This window comes from Pseudopipra pipra, chromosome 3, assembly GCF_036250125.1.
Source record: "Pseudopipra pipra isolate bDixPip1 chromosome 3, bDixPip1.hap1, whole genome shotgun sequence".
In the NCBI taxonomy this organism is placed as follows: domain Eukaryota; kingdom Metazoa; phylum Chordata; class Aves; order Passeriformes; family Pipridae; genus Pseudopipra; species Pseudopipra pipra.
Window position 1 is genome coordinate 72,461,567 of NC_087551.1, and position 18,366 is coordinate 72,479,932.

At 42.5% G+C, this 18,366-nt stretch overlaps 1 protein-coding gene across 2 annotated transcripts in view; it reads right to left on the reverse strand.

The window, feature by feature from the left end:
• LIN28B (lin-28 homolog B) overlaps nucleotides 1-18,366 on the reverse strand; it is a 98,404-nt gene that overhangs the window by 71,399 nt on the left and 8,639 nt on the right. Inside the window, exons 2-3 of one of the 2 annotated variants that reach the window (XM_064649879.1) lie at nucleotides 16,739-16,787; nucleotides 9,983-10,170 (exon numbers count right to left, since the gene is read on the reverse strand). In XM_064649879.1, coding sequence (XP_064505949.1) covers nucleotides 9,983-10,170; nucleotides 16,739-16,772 — 222 coding nt within the window. In that variant the 5' untranslated portion in view covers nucleotides 16,773-16,787. The remainder of the gene's footprint in view (nucleotides 1-9,982; nucleotides 10,171-16,738; nucleotides 16,788-18,366) is intronic. The other variant, XM_064649880.1, reaches the window with a different exon arrangement.

Here is an 18,366-nt window from a genome sequence, read left to right on the forward strand (position 1 = left end):
TTTCTTTAATTCACACACACCATGCAGACACACAAACGTGAAGCAGGCAAACAAAGCAGATTTGGTACAGCCAAATGAGAATTTTATTCACTGTAGTGGAGAGCTGTTAAGCACTGTGGTGAAATGGATATTTTCTGGCTAACTGCATTCACAAATATTTGAGGACTATATTATGGCTCTAAATCTCTGAACTGTTCACCCTCTCCTGCCTGAGCAGAAAGTTCAGCTACTTCCTCCTCCCCACCAGTCAGTGATCTCCCTTGTATCTGACTAGTATCTCTACATCCCTAATATAAAGGCCTGGGAAGAAGACAGATCCTGAAGGATCCTGCCAGGGAGATTCCCATCCTTCCCCTTGTGAACACAGATATGCAATACTGTAGTTACAAAGTTTAAAAAATTTTTTTTTTAATTACTATTATTTTAATTTTATTTTTTAAAAAAATACCTACTGCATCCCATCACCCCTGCCAGAAATCAAAGGCCCTGTACAGAGCTGAATAGCTGTTCAAGATCTCAAGGTGCTTCGACCACAAAGCTGAACTTCATTCACCTTCAACAGAACCTGCCTGCACGCACAGTGAGGGGTGTTTTCCACACTGGGAGCAACTCACACACTTCTTCTACCACTCCTTCCTATGTGAGGAAATTATTTGGGACTGAGCAATTTTTCAACAAGAAGATGAAAAAACCCAGAACATTATCAGCCTGAGACCTTTGGATCAAAGCATTCTGGCAGATGAGCGGTCAGTTGAATTTAGGTAAGACATTAAATATTAGACATTCACAGTACAAAAAAAGTAGCACATTATGAAAAATATATCCAAGTTGCATATATAACATAATGCATATGCATGAACTTGACAAGCTGTACCACTTTTAGCCAACTTTTAATTAAGCAGCAGGGACTAAACCCTGTTTACTACTCTACATTTTAGGCACTGTACAGGGAATAGCTCAGATCACAACACAGCATGCATGTTTTTGAGCACAAAACGCACAGACAGCCTTACAAAAACAAAAGGCTGTAAACTACATACTTCCAGTAAAAGCATTAATACAGGAGACTTAAAATCCACTTCTAATACTACCCATTTTATTGCACAAGTTTCACAGGTCAGTGGGATCACTTCACAGAAGACTGAGCAGAATTTGGCCCATCGGGTCTGTAATATCCACAAGAAGAGAAGGGATGTAATAGTTTCATTACATTCAGGATGAGGTTTTGTTTGCTGTTGAATCAGTTCTCAAATTTCCATTCACCTGATACACTACTGAATTTAATATCTGGGGAAGAGGTAGCAAACAGGTTTTTGAATAATTCTTGGATCTTATTCCACTTTAGTGTTCAAAATGGCTAATTCTCAAGATGTGTAATCTGCATGTTTTAGGCCAGGTAATTAAACAGGGAGAGATAACACTATATATCCGTTAAATACTGGGAGTTGTTGGGGATCTAATCCAGAGTTTACAGAAGTCAGCTTGGGTCTATTAGGTACATTCTGTACTACTACTTTTCTGTATTTCTAGTATTTCCAATATAATTAGTCTAAGAAGATTCAGAAATTACTATAAGTCATCAGCAGAGGCTTTTTAAAACCCCATATTTCCCCTACAATAGTATTATTACAAATAGCCCATAAAACCAACCATGATTTTGATTATTACCTTGCAAAACACAGTTGTAAAATGAAATAAAACATTTTTTAAATTATAGCACATGTGCACTATTAAGAGATTTTAAAGACATCTGTACTTTGAAAAAAATACACATTGATGTTATTCTGGTCTCCTTAAAGTACACAATGGCTATCACTTCTACTCTGAATTTCAGCCCAGGGAATATTTTGGTGCATATATTTATATGACCGTAAACAGAGAAAATTATAACACAAATGTTAAAGTAGCCTCAAGTGGCACTAAAATAAAAGCAATCAAGGAAAAAAAATCCCTCAACGCCGCATGCCTATAAATTATCATGACTAATTAAAAGAGGGCCTCTCTGGGAACAGATTATCTTTGATGGGAAAGCCAGTATCAGCTAAATTCATGAAAATTACACATTTATGAATGTAATAACATCATTAGTGTTTTCTAACAGAGTGTAAGATCTATAGCAGTCATGGAATATTATTTTGATTTTGTAGATAAATTCATACACTCTAAATACTGATTAAATATGCATTCACTCAAATTTTACCTGTTCAACAATTTTAAGAGGTGAAAATACTAACCTATCGTGCTAACAGGATGAACTCAAACATTTCAGCCTCCCTCCTTCCAAAAAATGTAATTCTAGCACCAGATCAAAACTTCAGAATAGAAATTATTTGTGTGATTTTCTTGGCTCCTGCACTGATAATAGAACAAGAATATTCTACACACTCTCAGACAAATCACCTCAATGTTGATGTATTTAATTTTCAAAGTTGAAACTCCATACATATGGAATAATTCAGGAGCTATACTTCTCAGAGTATCAACTAATTTCACTAAGCTCTCACCTATCTACTAAAAAGATATATTCAAATTATTATGAACATACCCTGTAAATACACTTATTTCTCTTCTGTGGAAGAAACACATGCTCTTTACATGAACCAAAAATTCCCCAATTTTTTTGATTTATAAATAGTGCCTTTTAAAAACTGCAATCAATGTATTTCAGTGCCACCACTGAACTGTAACCACTAAACAACAAAAAGAGAAAGCTATAATACTGAAGTGTGACCCAAAGATTCCTGAAACATTCCACTTCCAAGGAGAGCTCAGATGCTTGTACTCTTCCCAATACCCTCAAGTGCCCTTTTTCTTGGAAATCACTATCACTTTCATTGTCTCTCCATCCCCAGCTGAAGGCGGGAACACCAGTATTCTTCTGTTTTGCACCAGAGGAGACTGCAGTTTCATTCACATTTCCGTGACAGTAGCTTCCACCTCTTTCCTCCAATACCTTCACCTCACCCCGGCAGCTGCTTGCTTACATCCTTGGCCATCCTTCCATGGTGCCAACACTGCCCACCCATATTTGTGGGGATCATGGGGTTTGTCTGACATGAAAAATGATAAAAATCGGACACAAACCTAAATATTTTCCCAGCTGAGTTTGCCATGCAGCTCCACAAGCGCTCATGCTAGCCCGACAGGAAGAGTGATATCAAAGCTGTTGAAGCTTACTGAGGCAGCAGCACTGCTGCCAAATGTAAAAGTAAAGTCATGGCCATAGGATTTCCACCAAGAAGGGTGACTGTGGGAGTTTCAACCTCCACTTATTCACCCACACTGCTACTGCAAAGCCTTACTCAGCTGCTTGCAGAGCAGCTGCTGACCTGCTCTCTGTTACAGCTTTGCATGTTATGAAAAAATCAAATTCAGTGCCAGTTTTCCATAATACAGCAGATTGTGAAACTTGCAGCAAGTTCCACAGCTGCTCTGCAAGCAGCTGAGACATCTCTGGAGTAAGGATCTGGAATTCCCTCCTAACCATCTCCCAAGGAGTTAACTCCCCCTCCATTTTAAGTCAGGAACAGCCAGAATAATCTGAGGAAAAGCCTGGACATCAGTTTCTCCAACTAAATGGGCTCAAGCAAGAAGAAGCACTTGCCCACCTTCCATACAGAGGTGTTTACTGATACTCTGCTGATGTACTAGCAATTTAAGGATCACTGCTTTCATCAGTGACATCCAGCAAGCAAAAGCCAGTCCAAACCTGTCTTGAGTAATGTCCCTTAAAAGAGCCAAGTATCACATAATAGCTTTCTAACCATCCTGGTAACTTTCAGCTGATTTAACAAAAGGTGAAAAATGGCACCCTTACATACAGGGAATTAAAAATGTAAACATCATGTCCTTATTTATTTGTCTTTGTTTTAAGAAACATCATAAACAGTCTTTACCCTCTGGCTTCTATGTTCCTAGGATCTTTCTTAAATTATGCCTTTACAGTCACTTTTATACAACTCTGTAGAAACTGATGGGCCTAATTTTGCTTCTGTTGATAATTAGTGGCGAAAAATGACAGGCCTTTACTGTGATAGGTTACATAAGGAGGATAAATTAAACAACATTTACATGGGAGTATACTTTTTAAAGAGTCTGAAACAAAACTCTGGGTGGCTCTAGATATACTTATACCTCAGTAATGTAGTTGCAAACCAGGACAAGCAACAATAACAACATTTTCCCCAATCTGACAATTCATTTCCTTTTAGCTTCAGTTCATGTATCTGCTTTGATATCTTATGTTTGTGCCTCAGACAAAATATCCTCTTCCTTCCAGTATCCCAACCCCTGTGCACAACTTCCTCAGTCTTGGAGAAAAGGAGGACAGCATGCTCTGGAAAGGGTGTACTTACTGCTCTGCCAAAGAGGTAATATCCCTTAAGACAAAGTAGTCCCACTGCAGACCTTTGGGCTACTTGTGATTTTTGCTTGTCAACATGCAATGTTTAAAATCCTTCAGCAAAATCTGATCTGATTTAACACCACTTAGGTTTAATGGTGTTGCTATTCACTCAAATGCTACATAATTCTATCAATAAAAGTGTACTGTAATGTTGGGTTTAGATGTAAACAGACAAAATCTGGAAGGTTCAGAAGATGGTGGCTCCGTAACTTAAATAACCAAATTACAAGTTTCTTCAGACAACCATCTTAAATTATCAAGCTGTCAGTGAAGTATATTTTGCCATCTATGTGTCCATAGGCAAGATCTGAAATCTAGGAATGGCAAAATTAGTAGCCAAAATAAATTAAAAAAAAAAATCCCAATGCTGTACTGCTCCACACTGCAAATCCATGGTCCCCAAAATTTAAAGTCAGTTTTCTCTGTATGCTGCAACACAGCTCGGTGAGTGCCGAAGCTGTGCTCCGGGTCCCCAGCAGGTACCCATCACAGATGCTACCTACACGAGCTGAGGCTGCTGAGCAGACTTTGACACCCACACGTTTGATCTCTGCCGGATCTCCCATACACATGCTCACTGCAGACACACGTTTACTCCCATTCGCTTCCTTCCTCAGCTTCCCTCTCTAAATCCTGCTAGCCACTTTTGTTTTGATTAGGACTAGGCTTGCCTGGTCCCTAGCAGAAATAAAAGATGGCAAGGCTTTAATAGCATATTGTGCATAAAGACTTCTATATTCCAAAACAGGTACTGCTATGTCACATTTAACAATAAGGAGCAATGCAATACTGATCCCTCCTGCTTGCCTAGCACTTTCAGCTATCCTGAACAATTAAATACCTTTTTACGTGCTCCCAATAATAAAGAAATGGAAAAGGTATGCTAGATGTATGAATGCATCCTTGCAAAAGCATGGGATTACATGTGCTCACAATTCAACATTGAGTGTAACATGCCATGCCCAACTGTGTCCTAGAAAAAGTAGTTCAACTGTGCCTAAAATACTAGGGGTTCAAAGAACAGGCATCTGATTCATCATCAAAAGGGATGGTTGGTCAAGTAAGGGAAAAGACTTTTCAGATGCTGCTTATATGCCCCATTTTCCATTTATTCTTCTGTTTACAGCCATACTAATCTCACTACTTTTTCCTTTCTTTTGTTGAAGGTGCTTGAAATAATAGGAGCAAAATTTATAATATACAATGATAGTACAGTGCAGAAGAACTCAATGAAAGAAAAAAGACTTCCATTTTTATCGAATCTCGTAGTAACAGTAACTTGTAGCAACAGTAAGAAAATTCAGATGAAAGTGAAAAATTTCAAGCCAACTATGTTCCTTTTAATGAGAAAACAAAATACACCAGCTCCTAAATGCTGCTCCTCCCTTCCTTCCTCTCCCCATCTCATAAAAGAGGATCCCAAAGAAGGATTGTGCTTAAGGTTCCAGTTCAGAAATCCCTTAATGTGGTAAGAATTTTGAACTACAGAGCCAGGTCCCAACAAATATAGTCTAAACTGAACAATCCATCCCATCCTGAAAGACCACATTATTGAGAAAGAGAAATTTACAACCATTGATATTCACATACATGTATTTAATTGTATCTGTTTACACTCAGCACCCTACCCTTCATTATCATCTCTAACATCTGGGCTTCACGCTAAGTAAAGGAAAAGGGACATGTTTCTAACTTAGTCTGTAAAAAGTGTGTGCAAAAAAAGAATACACAGCATTTTTGCCTTACTGCCAGCATCCAAAGAAGTTGTACGTATCCAAGTTGTGTATACAATTTTGAAAATGCAAAAAAATTATAACAAACATCATCCTTTTCTGATTTTATAAGAGCTTCAGCTCTTCTTAGTTCTTTGCATTGAAGACCTCTTTTCACGTCCACCACAAAATGTTTCGCTCACTTCACCTTTCCAGTCTGTTTTACCCTTTGAGAAATAGATTTTTTTGTAAAATTTAACAAGACCCGCTCACAAATAACTATGTCCAGAATTCACATCAAAGAGAGAAGCAAGCTGTATTATTCATTCCATGGTAAGCTACTAAGAGTACAAATGACAATAATGAGCCAAATTCAGTAAGGTGCACATTCCTTGGATTTAACAGTGTTACAAAGGACAAACGTTGCTACTCTTCTATTTTTTTTTTTTTTTGCAAAAGAAACAGAGGACCAGAAAACGACAGAAAAAGACAGAGAAAGACAGAAAAATAAAAAGACAGGAACAATGGACTAGGCACATTGCTGCATTGGTCATGGCTTGTGTTCGAAAAATTAAATTTTTTTAGGACTTGTAATTTTTATATGACCCTGAATGACTCAAACACATGACTTAAAGATATAAGCTGTATCAGAATAAAGTTAAAAAGGACAAGAATGTAGACGTTTGTAAGTGTATGCAATTACACTGTAGACACACAGATGCACATATATAATGGCTGACGTGTTTCTACCTTAAATAACATATCTAGCTCTAGGTACCTCATTACCAGAAGGGTAACAACAATCTGAAGGTAGTTCAGAAAAGATCAATCCAAATGATTAACTCTATAGGAGGGACTTAAAAGGCAGAGTTAAAAACTCAATACTGCAGCTGTTTCACAAACGGTACTTTTGCTGAGTGAAAGGGGAGAGAAATCCGAACAAAAGCACTGTTCTCTAAATATATATATACAACTAGCAAAGCACTGACTTCAGAAAAACATGACTATAATGTGCTCACAACCAAGAAGAAACTACAAGAAGAGAGCAAAATTATTTATTATAAGCTCAAAAGTCTAGGTATAGTGAGCTTAAACTATTACAGGAATTTTTACTTAAAATACAGCAAGTTTTTGCTCATAGCAAGATCTCATAAACTGGGCATAACCTCACCAAGAAAAGGTAAGATAAGAAAGTAAAAATACTGCAGCAGGGCTCAAGCTAGCTTTGACAGGACTTCGACTAAGTAAACTAGAAGCTTCTTTCCCCTGCTTAGACAGCCTGATTCTATAAAATTATACTGGTAGCTACAAACACTGCAGGATGAGTGAATGCATGCAACACTCAATGCACACAAATAAATGATGAAGTGTTTTCAAAGCAGTTTTGAACAGCAATATTTTGTTTCAACAGATTAATAAACTAACATCTTTGCCTTGAAAAGGACCTTTCGCATGACTAAATTTTTCAAAAAAATGAAACTAGTAGGAATAGGGTCCAATCACTGTTCAGGCAACAGACCGTCTTGTACAACCAGCACTGTTAAATAACATTACAGATTTAAAGATATTTTTATGCTCAGGCTGCTACTGTTACCATTAGTCAGCTAACACAAAGCATTCTATATAGCAATATCACTTATCTAAAATGTACTTTGAAACACAATAGATGGCACTTCTTCCCATTACATTAAACAGAAAACTTCTGCTTTTGACTGATAGAAAGAAGACTCATGTCACCATTAAGTTTATATATATATATATATATATTAGATTTAATCAGAAAGAAAAAGGTGAGAAATGTATTTTCTTTGTTGTTAGGGCAATCCACTGCAGAATAGTAATAACTTCACTCAGTAAGACATATCCGTAAGTAAACTCAAAATGACTGAAGCACACAGTTTATGTGCAATGAAACATGATAGTTTTCACTGCATTTTACACTGTGATATGTCTTAGAAAACCAGGGGTTTGGATAAATTGTAGATTATTAAACTGCAATAAACAAACTTGTCTCACATTTCCTTCTTGTCCCCTCCTTTAGGAGACACAACTGAATAGCAACTTCCAAATTTATTACTACTTTATTATTTTCTACGACTATTTTCCATTATGAAACCGCACACCTTGTCTAGTATTACTTAAATGTATCAGGTTATCATGCAGTTCAACACTTCTCTATTTTCACAGCTCTAAGAATATCTTTGTTTCCAAATGTGTTTTTTATTAACAACACTACTATGCTTCAAATGTTTTTCTACTGTTTGAGAACAAAAAAAATTACATACATCAACATAAAATTACATTAAGAAAACGAGAGGTTATCTTTAAAGTAAATTTATAAAACTCTAAAGAGCAATTTCACAACTTAAAAAGATACAAACAAGGGAAGAAAGGGGGGAAAGGAAAAAGACTGCTCTTTCTTTGAGAAGTACTTCATGCATTTGGTTCTAAAGAGAAAAAGCAGCAGCAAACAGGGGGCACTTCATATGCCAGTACAAAGCAGGAAGTATAGGAATTCAGTAAGTTCACTATTGGTTTCTACACTTTGTACATAATTCCAAATGCAAGCAGCTATATAGAAGTGCAGGCCCTTAGGTGCAGGGCACATGTAAGGCAAGATCAGTTCACCCCACCACCCACCACAAAGAAACATGCCCCACCAATAGTTTCTTTAGAAGATTCAGCCACCCTTTTACTAACCTAATCAAAGGTATATGCTTTAAAAAACCTTGGTGGAAAGTCACCACAAAATAAAGCCGGGCCACTAAATGCAACATTAAAAGGGAATCACTACATAATCATTGAACACCGCCCTGCCCCGTCATTGCAAACGTCATAGAAAATGGACAACCACGTAAAAAGATGCATTTTTGCCTCCCTAACATGGCCCTAGCCAAACCCAAAATGGTCTCTTTACCTGATACCTCTCTTCTGTTCTCTGATCACAGAGAAGACGGGTGAAATTCAAAATAACATTGTTCCAACTGTACTTACAGAAGGACCATGCAAGGTCTACACATGCTCCTTCTTCATGAGCCATGGTACAGATCTCGGGAAAAGTTCCTTTATCATTTTGTACCTATTTTGCATTTGAAACTCCTTTGTGTGAAGACATTCATACCAGTTTCCACGTTCTAAACACAAAACCATCCACGCTGCTGAGCTTAAAAATAAAACCAAGGACCACCCCTTCTTTCCTCTTCAGCCTTACAGAGACGCTGCTTTTGGTCTGAATCCTTAATCGCTACTTTTTTTTTTCCCCCAGAAAGGAATAATTAAAAATCAACCAACCAAACCACATACATGCTTCAGAGTATCACCACAGGGACGCTCTCAGGTCTGAATTACTACAAAATAACGCTATAATTATGTCTTAATTTCACTAACTAATCTCAGATGAGCTTTTAAAAAGTAATTCGAGGTTTACAAGTAAACCGTTTAAAACTACTCATATGTTATTTGAATGAATCCCGACATTTATTTATCCTTTTCCCAGCTTAATTTTAAACAGTTTCAAGGAAAGGCTTATCTGCTTCTGATCAGTCTGGTGACAAATGATAAACCTTAAAAAGTGTGACATTTGAAAATAAATAAAAACCACAGGAGACGTTTCTAACCAAGGAGAAAGATACGAGGAAACATTATCTCTTTACACAAATCTCCAGCCACAGAGACTAAGCACAATCTAACGACCTTATTTACTCAAATTGTAACGCTACCAACAAAACCACTACCTAAGGCAACTTTTTAATTACAGATGTTCCTAAATACCTAGAAAAAAATAGGTTACTTCACATGAAACCAGAGTCCCACTGAACTCAACCAAATGTGGCAGGGTGAGATGGAAGACAAAAATGGGTCTTACTTGGTGTACAAAGACATCAACTGGAGACTCCAAGGGGCTTCCCTCTCGGTTGCTCATGGAGATGAACCCGAATCCCATTCTCACATTGAACCATTTGCAATGGCCGGTTCCGTGCAAAACCTGGGATTCCTCCTCTTCTTCCTGCTCCGGCAACTTTCCGGGCTCGTCTCCACCTTTACTCGCCCCTGCTGAGGAAGAGGGAAAGGCGGAGGGGGTGTGTGTAAGGGGTGAGGGGGAAGGGGGGGGAAAGAAGGAAGAATGGGACAAGATGCAAAGCAAAGAGTTAAATTCTGGTAACATCCTTTTGCCGCTGTATAAAGGAGTTACTACAAACGGAACAGGGAAAAAACCCCAGGAAAACAAAGCAAAATCAAAAAGCCAACGACGAAAAGTGCATATATTTCCCTAAATCCTAAAATAAAACACCTTCTCCCCAAAATACGTAAAAAAATAAAATCACCGGAGGTTACAGAGAGGAAACACTGCGCACGGAGGCTCCCCTCTCTCTGTGCCCAAGGCAGCCCACGTTTCTGTACATACGTGTATTTTTCCATTTAACTCCATCTTTCAGCCACATTACAGCGCGGAACGCGATACTTTACTTGAATATTGCTGGTTTAACACCGATCCCATTTCTCAACAGAAATTCTCAGCCCAATTAGTCTCTCCTCGCAAGGCGCAGGACCGGGGGGGCGAGGGGGGAGGCCGGCCGAGGAGGGGTGGAGGAGAGAGAATAAGCAAAATTGGGTAGATTGCACAATTCGTTATTGCACATGCAGCGCCGAAACCACTATTTTCTAACGTGTATCCATCCCTCCTTGGAATAAACTTTCGATTAAATTTGGGACAGGTGTACAGCCGTTTTCTCATCCCACCACTGCAACTGTGCTTAATCAAACAGGAACAATTCAAACAATAGCCCCCTGAAAGCTTTTCAAGTTGTGAATCGGTGTGGGCGGTACGGAACAGTTTTGAGCTGGGTAACAATGGGTTTGGAGAAAGCCCCCTTGCGCGAGCTGCTAAAAAAGGGTAATGCATAGTTGGGTTAAAAGCGGGTGGGGGAGGAGAGGGGGGAGAGGGGGAGAGAGCGAGCGAGCAAAATTCATAGTAAAACAATAGAAAAAGAAAATTAACCTTCGGCCATGTTGCCCCACGGGCCCTCTGCTCCAAACTCGTGAGATGAAAACTTTCCCTGTGGATCGAAGTGGTCTTCTGCATTAATCTAACATCCTGATTTTGAACGATCGCAAATTTAGCTCGCATGGTCTAATGTGCTTTCCCTCTTTGATTTTTCCCCGTCTCTCTCGCTCCGTTTCTGGCCCCCTGCGCACACGTGACTCGGTCAATTACATGCTTTCTTGCTACTAATTTCACATCGGATCCTTAAGGGGTTGGCAGGAGGCAGGAGCAGCCAATCGCCATTTCAACTAGCTTGACACACCAAAATAATTTATGAATGAACAAGAAGTTTTCAACACGGCGCTTTTTTTTTTCTCCTTCCTTTTCGGACAGCTAATCTGCACGCTTCTTTACGGGAAATAGAGATGACGTATTATTCTGGGGTTTCTGCCCCCCCCCCCCCCCCCCCCCCGTGCATGCACAAATCCATAGGAAGATCCGTGTGTTTCTAGATACAGCCCACGGAACAGCAGCTACATGTAGGGGCGGCCGTGCAGAGGAGATTATGGGGGTGTCTGTGCCCACTGCGGGCGGGGTCCGCGTACGCACACGAAGGCGAGATGCTCACGGATGAGGGACACACGCGTGTACAGACACGGACGGGGGACGCCGGGAGGCATCTGTGTCACCCTCTGCGCAAAACGTGGGCAGATGTATAACCGGATCGTTACTAATTTCGCATTCAAATTAAAAGCGCGCCGGAAACGCGATATCACCTTAATATGGCCCAGAATGTGCGGAGGTTTAGCGTTTCAAAACATTTCTGAAGGGGGGATGGGGCGAGGAATTGTACTTCACAGGTTTCTCCGCCATCTCTTTCCGGGGGAGGGGATGTGATTAATGACTTCCTAAATAAGAGACTAGTTTTCAAGCCGAGAATTGGACTGAACCTCAATCAGCAGTTGGGAGAGGACTGTCAGAGAAAAGGATTTACTGGAGAAGAGGAGGGCGGAAAAAACAAACAAACAAACAAAACCCTTGGAGAAAGAAGACAAAGAGGGGAGGGATAACGCTGACCGGGGGACTGCTGTTTTAAGTCTTCACTGCCAGCGGGAGAGGGGATTCAGTTCGGAAAAGAAATGTGTGATGGGTGAAGGGCTTGGTCACAGCCCCTTTGCAAAGGCACTCCCCTTCCGCGCTCACAGGTACACTGCTATCGCCCTGCCCTCTAGCCTTTCCGTTGCTGTACTCACCCCCAAATGCTCTTAAAATATTTTTACAGACGTCAGAATAAACAAACAGACTAATTAGGTGAGAATTCGTTTTATTTTCCATCTGTTCATCTCCGTTAGTGTAAAGGTACAGATGACAGTATTCTGTCCTCATCACCACCTCCTGGCATATAACCTCGCTTTACATGCAGTATTATATATATATCTTAAAAACATTGCCCATACCTATTTAAAACCTGGGCTCAATGACTTTCTTATTAGCCCACTCCGTCCCGCCCGGCATTCTGTCTTATCCCAAGGACACACAAACAAAAGCCAAAGCAACAAACCGATCCGTTCAGAACCTGAATGCAAGGGACTTATGCATTTGCAAAGCACTTGCTGTTGTTTGGGAAGTGGCGTCGATCAGTCTGCCCAATTAAGGGGAACGCCTTTGCCCCCGTGGGCCTGTTTACTCCTTTTGTTGCCTTTCAGGAAAGCGTCAATTCCCCCCCTAGCGCCTCATTTCTGTGTGAAACACCAAGTTGCAGGCTCCGTGTGATCGTTTGCAAGAAAGAAGTGAGGGTGGGCAAGAGTGTACAAATACAAGCAGCCTGGCAAGTGGAGCAGAAGCTTTAAATCCCGAAATTCCTTTGCAGTCGTCAACCGTAAATTTCCTATAGGTTATTTCAACAGTGAGGTCGACTTCCTACACTGACCTGCCTTACGCATTCGTGCAACATACCGCTGCTTTTGGCTCATAACCTCCCTTCCCCCCTTACAATAGCGATTATGTTAAAATATTAAATCAGTAATTTTATATGCTTGGATCTTATGACCGGGACGGTATCTAATATATAAATGTACGAGATTTTAAGCTACGTGAAACCCCAGCTATAAAAATGAAATTAAGGTTACCGGAAGAAAACAATGTTTACACCACTTATTTGAAATGCCCAAGAGTACATATCTTGTGGCACAAGGGCACGTTTATAAAATACGAGATCTCTCTACCCTTCGAAAAGACAGAAAATATCCTCTTTAATGTCATTTTAAAGGTATTTATTTTTAAAGATTGATTTATTTTAACGACATTTGGTATAAAAAATCCTTAGAGGCTAGAATATTGGTTAAACAGACACAAACGAGTGGATGGAGTTCATTAAATGGACAAAATGTCTTGTTAGCAAATTTCAGTGAAAAAAATCAGTATGTGTTCTTCGATGAATAAAGACTACAAAACGACATAAATAGAAGACTGTAAATATATTGGTTGCAAATTATTTCTTACGTTGCAAAATAAGTGCAGATTTTGTAAAATGGAGGGGGGTGGGATTTGCAATGGGTCTTTACCGAGATTTTCAGGCCTCCAGTATTAGTGGAATTAAGGTTGGGGTCACTGGACTGGTCACTGGTGTCAGATGTTATCGACTCATTCATTTCCTGCAAGGGACATCAGCCTTTCAAGTTTTGTGGAAGGTAGAGAGCTGTTGCCAGCTGAGAACTCTCCGGGAAAGATAGGGGGGAAAAAAAAGGGAAAACTTAAAAAAAAAACCCAACCCACGAACACCCTTCCAAAATTCATTCCCAAAGAAGAGGAGGAAAGAGGACAAATAGGGAAAAAACCCTACAGAACAAGCCAGTTCGTGGAAAAATTAGTCTAATGGTAACAGTTTATCTATTAAAAAATATTTCTGTCCTTTCATTTCGCTAAATGGATGCTAATTTTGGTAAAAACAATTATAGGAAGCTGGAATAATTGTCTTTCTAACCCTAACCACCACTCCCCCCCAAGAAAGAAAGACCTTCACCTCAAAAAAACCCCAACAAACAAACAAGAAACACAAAAAAACCCCCAAAAAACCCAAAACAAAATAGGAAAAAAAAAAAAAAAAACAAAACCCCACAAAATCCAAACAAATGATGGAGCTACGTGCATTTGAAACGAAACGCGTGTTTTACACTTGAAAGCAGAACTCGGGATGCTGCCGCCACTTCCCATTTCAAAGCGCAGCCAGCGCTCCTCGCCGACGGGCAGGCAGGAGGGGCAGGGACGGCGCCGGGGCGCCCCTGCCCCCTCTCCTCCACTGCCTGGGCTTGGCTGCTCGGCACCGCCCCGCCGATGTTGGACGGAATGAGATGCCCGTCGTGTTTCTTACACGGTTTCTATCGAAACCGGCTCTTCCTGGCGCGGGGGCCGAGGGGGGCCTTTCCCGCCGCTCCCTACGGCCAGGACTCCGTGTCGGTGCTGAGCTGTTCCCGCCAAAACCCTCTCACCTACAGTGTGGGCGCCAAAGCCGCCTTCCCTTTCCGCCGACGTGCAGCGCCCGGGCGAGGGCGGGGGTTGCCAGGGGCCCGGCGGGCTTCCCTGCCGGCAGCGGTTGTGCCGCTCGGGGGGAGGGCAGGGAGAGGAAGCCGCTTCCTCTGCTCCTCGCCCGCCGGGGCGCCCTGGAGGGTGAAAGTCGGGCGCCCACTGGGCTCGGGTGTCCAGCGGCCGCGCTCCGTCAGCACCCCAGAGGCTGCGGTTTCTCCCCTTAAGCCTCCCATAGCGCCGGGCTTTGTCCCTGGGCTTTTGTTTCACACTTCCAGAAAATGCGGCTCTTTCCCGGCGGGGACGTGGCGGTGTGCCTTCCCGCGCCTTTGGGAGAGCAGGGTCGGACGTGCTATAGACACTGCCAACTTCCCGCTTTGCCCTGGCCGGGTTTATTACCCTCCGTATTAATGCCGCGGATTATTATTAGAAAACATGTGTGCGTTTGGGGTATTTTTTGGTGGTGGTGGTGGTTTTTTGGGTTTTTTTTTGTTTGTTTGTTTTTTTAAACAAAGCACAGCGCCGACTCAACTGCGCGCTGCCCACGGCTCAGGTCTGCCAGTGACGGGATTTGCTCGACGTGCGACTGCGGGATGTGAAGTTACCGGTTTTATAGTGGCGCCCTTCGCACCACTCAGCTCTTTTCGGGAAATGCCGTTTCAGAGCGCAGCAGGGGCCTCTCTCCCTTCGCCCCCGCCCGCCGTTGGAGCACAGTTTTTTGGCTGTCCCGGCGCTCTTCTCCCGTCACACCTAAGGTGGGCGCGCAGGGCTGCCCGGAGCCCGCCTCAGCTCCTTTACGGGAACCGGGCGGCCCTCGCCGAGGGATCGCGCCGCCGTTTGCAGGCGGCGGTGCTCGAACTGACGGCTGGAGCGAGGTTTCAAACACGAGTTTTACGAGCATTTTTTGTTGAAACGAAACGCGGCGGCTGTGAGTGTCTCGCAGGTCCGCCCTGCCGTCCGTGGATCTCTGCTGGCAATGCTGGCGTTTGATGGGGAGACTTACAAAATACTGGGAATTGCTGTGATCCCGCGCATGATCCGCGGGCAGGAGGACGCGGTAGGGACTCACGCGGAGCGCTCGGATACAGGATGTGGTCTCACGTACATTACCGTCTCTCAGCTGCGGATTTGCAACTGATAGTGGCCAGACGGATTTAAGGAGGCTCTGGCCAGTCGTCGCGGTAGACCGTCTGACAGGGCTAACGCCCCCAAGGAGGACCGGCCCTCGCGGAGGCACCGGCCGCACGGCCCGCTCTCACCGCTTCGCCTCCCGCGAGGTAGGCGCAGGGCCATGAGCGGGCGGGTTTGTGGCTCGGGCGCTTTCGCTCCAGCCCCTCTCGCCGCACCGGCGCTTGGTGTGCGTACCCCAGCGGGGACCGCATCCTCCCCGACGGGCAACTGCCCAGACGCTCTCGCCTGCGCCAACCCGGCGGTGACAGGGGCAGCTCTTCCCGCCGCAGCACACAGGCAACACCCGGCCCCTGCCATCGCCCGCCCCAGGCTATCTGTCTCCCGGCGCCGTGCGGGAGCCGAGGACGCGCGTATCCCTCGGGCGCGCAGCGCCCTCCGCGGGGAGCCCCCGCTCGAGCATGCGGCGGCCCGGGCGGCCACGGAGGGTGCCAGGGCTGAGGGGTGGACGGGCTGGGGCCTGGAAAGGCAGTGGGGCTGAAAGGGCAGATGGGCGGCACTGCTGAAGCGTCGCGATGGGAGGGGGCTGCGTGGCGGTAACGTGACAGCGGCACGATAGTAACTCGAGAAGTAGGTATGTTAGTGACTGAGATGCGTGCGCCCACTGGTGCGTCTGCTGCGGTGGTGGTCGTGCAGCGCTCATACAAACCCGTGGGCTCCCACAACTTGCGACAGGTATCTGAGGTGGGGTTACTGTAAATAAACTTTCCTTACGTAATTGTTTATTTGTCTTGCAGAAGCAGAACACTCAAACTGCATCAAAGAACAACTCTGGAGCCTGTGCACAAAATTAACGAGTCTTCCCCCTCCCACCCAATACTTATGTTCATCAAAGTCAGCGGGACAGAAGTGCTGCAGCTGACAGGGCTAACGCCCCCCAGGGAGGATACATAGTCAGCCATGTAAGATGCTACAGAGAAGACTGACCTGAGCATGAGGAGACCTTCTTGAATGACCTCATCGTCTTCTGAGGAACCTAAAATCAGAGAGCTGGAGTCAGTACCGTGTACATTGTACCAGAGTACCATATTTAATTACTGCTTCTCCAGTTTAACAGCTCATTGGGAGGCCAAGAATGCCAGGGCATTGACTCTATGAAGTGACCTATAAACTTACTCTTTGAGACTTACCTAGCTCATCAGAACCACAATGAGATAACCAAGGCGTAAGATAAAAAATCAGCCACTGCTTTTTTTTTTTCCCCCAGCACCAGTAAAGACCCTTTCATTGGTTTCTTATGAAAACTATGCAGTTGATAACAACAGAGGGAAAAGACACAGATTTGCAGAATATTTGAAGGTGTTTGTTTCCTTTATCAATAATTAATTGCAATAGGTAACCTAAGAACTAGCAACTTGTCTTTACTATGCTTAAATTGTACATATTAAGCAATCAAGTCATACCTTGTGTATGATTAAGGGAAAAAGCCCCAATAAAATAATTGTACAGGATTCTTTCATGGTCTAAATTGTAACTCAATGCGCATTTATAAATATCAAAAGAAAATGCTTTCAATTATGTCAGTGATAAAACTGCATAGTAATGGTATTAAATTCTAGGTCTCAATCTGAACAAAACCAGTCCATCATATAAATACAGATGTGTGACTCGACTGAAACTTCATGGAAGGTGTACCTTTGGTCTAGTTGAGAAAGGCCTGGCTAATTTCATAGAATGCTAATAAAAATATAATGCAGAAAAAAGCACTGCAGATGGCAGAAAGCATGAAGAAAAATACCTTGGTTTTGCAGTAAGTTTGTTACTTACGCTGCCCAGTTTGTTTACCAAATGAAAGGTGGATAAGAGCATGCACAAACTCACCTGCCACAAGCCTGTCCTCTTGTCACCCTCTACTGTCTTTTTGAATAATCTATCTTAACTAAACCCCACCAAAAATGGTGGGGTTTTGATATATGATATTTTGTTTAGATATAAGCCCAGTTCTTTACTCTTTCTGAGAAATCTGAGTTTTGTCTTCTTTCCAATTTAAAAGCACATCTGGACAGTTATCTTACTTTCTTATTAAAAAAAAAAATTAGATATCCTACTAGGAGTGAGCAAAGTAAGAACAAGAATGACCAAAGTCAAATGAAAACCAAATTTCTCTCTAACTTCTCTTCCCCTACAGTTAGTTATCCTCAATCCTTTCCAACAACAGAAATCAGAAGACAGGGTAGCAGAATCTTTCTTTTCAGTGCAACAACACTGGCAAGCTGATTCAGTTCCTCTTCTTTTGTAGTAACTTAGTTTTCCACTGGAATTGTGTGGACTTTTGCCATGTATTAAACCTAGCTCTGCTTTTACACCTTCAAGCACTGAAGCCCAATCTCTTGTATCTGTTTCTTTGTTCTGCCAACCTGTGGCTATGTGGCTTTTGTGTCTTTCAGATTTACTTGCATTATTTATGCAACATAATGAAATATGCAAGCATAGAGTAAAGGATCCGTTCTTGGCTTTGGCATGTAGCCTGCTTCGGTTTATGAAGGGATTGAAAATAAGTATTTGGGGAGTGGTACAGGAACTAAAAGCAGGGAAGTACAGTTCTTAAAAATTGT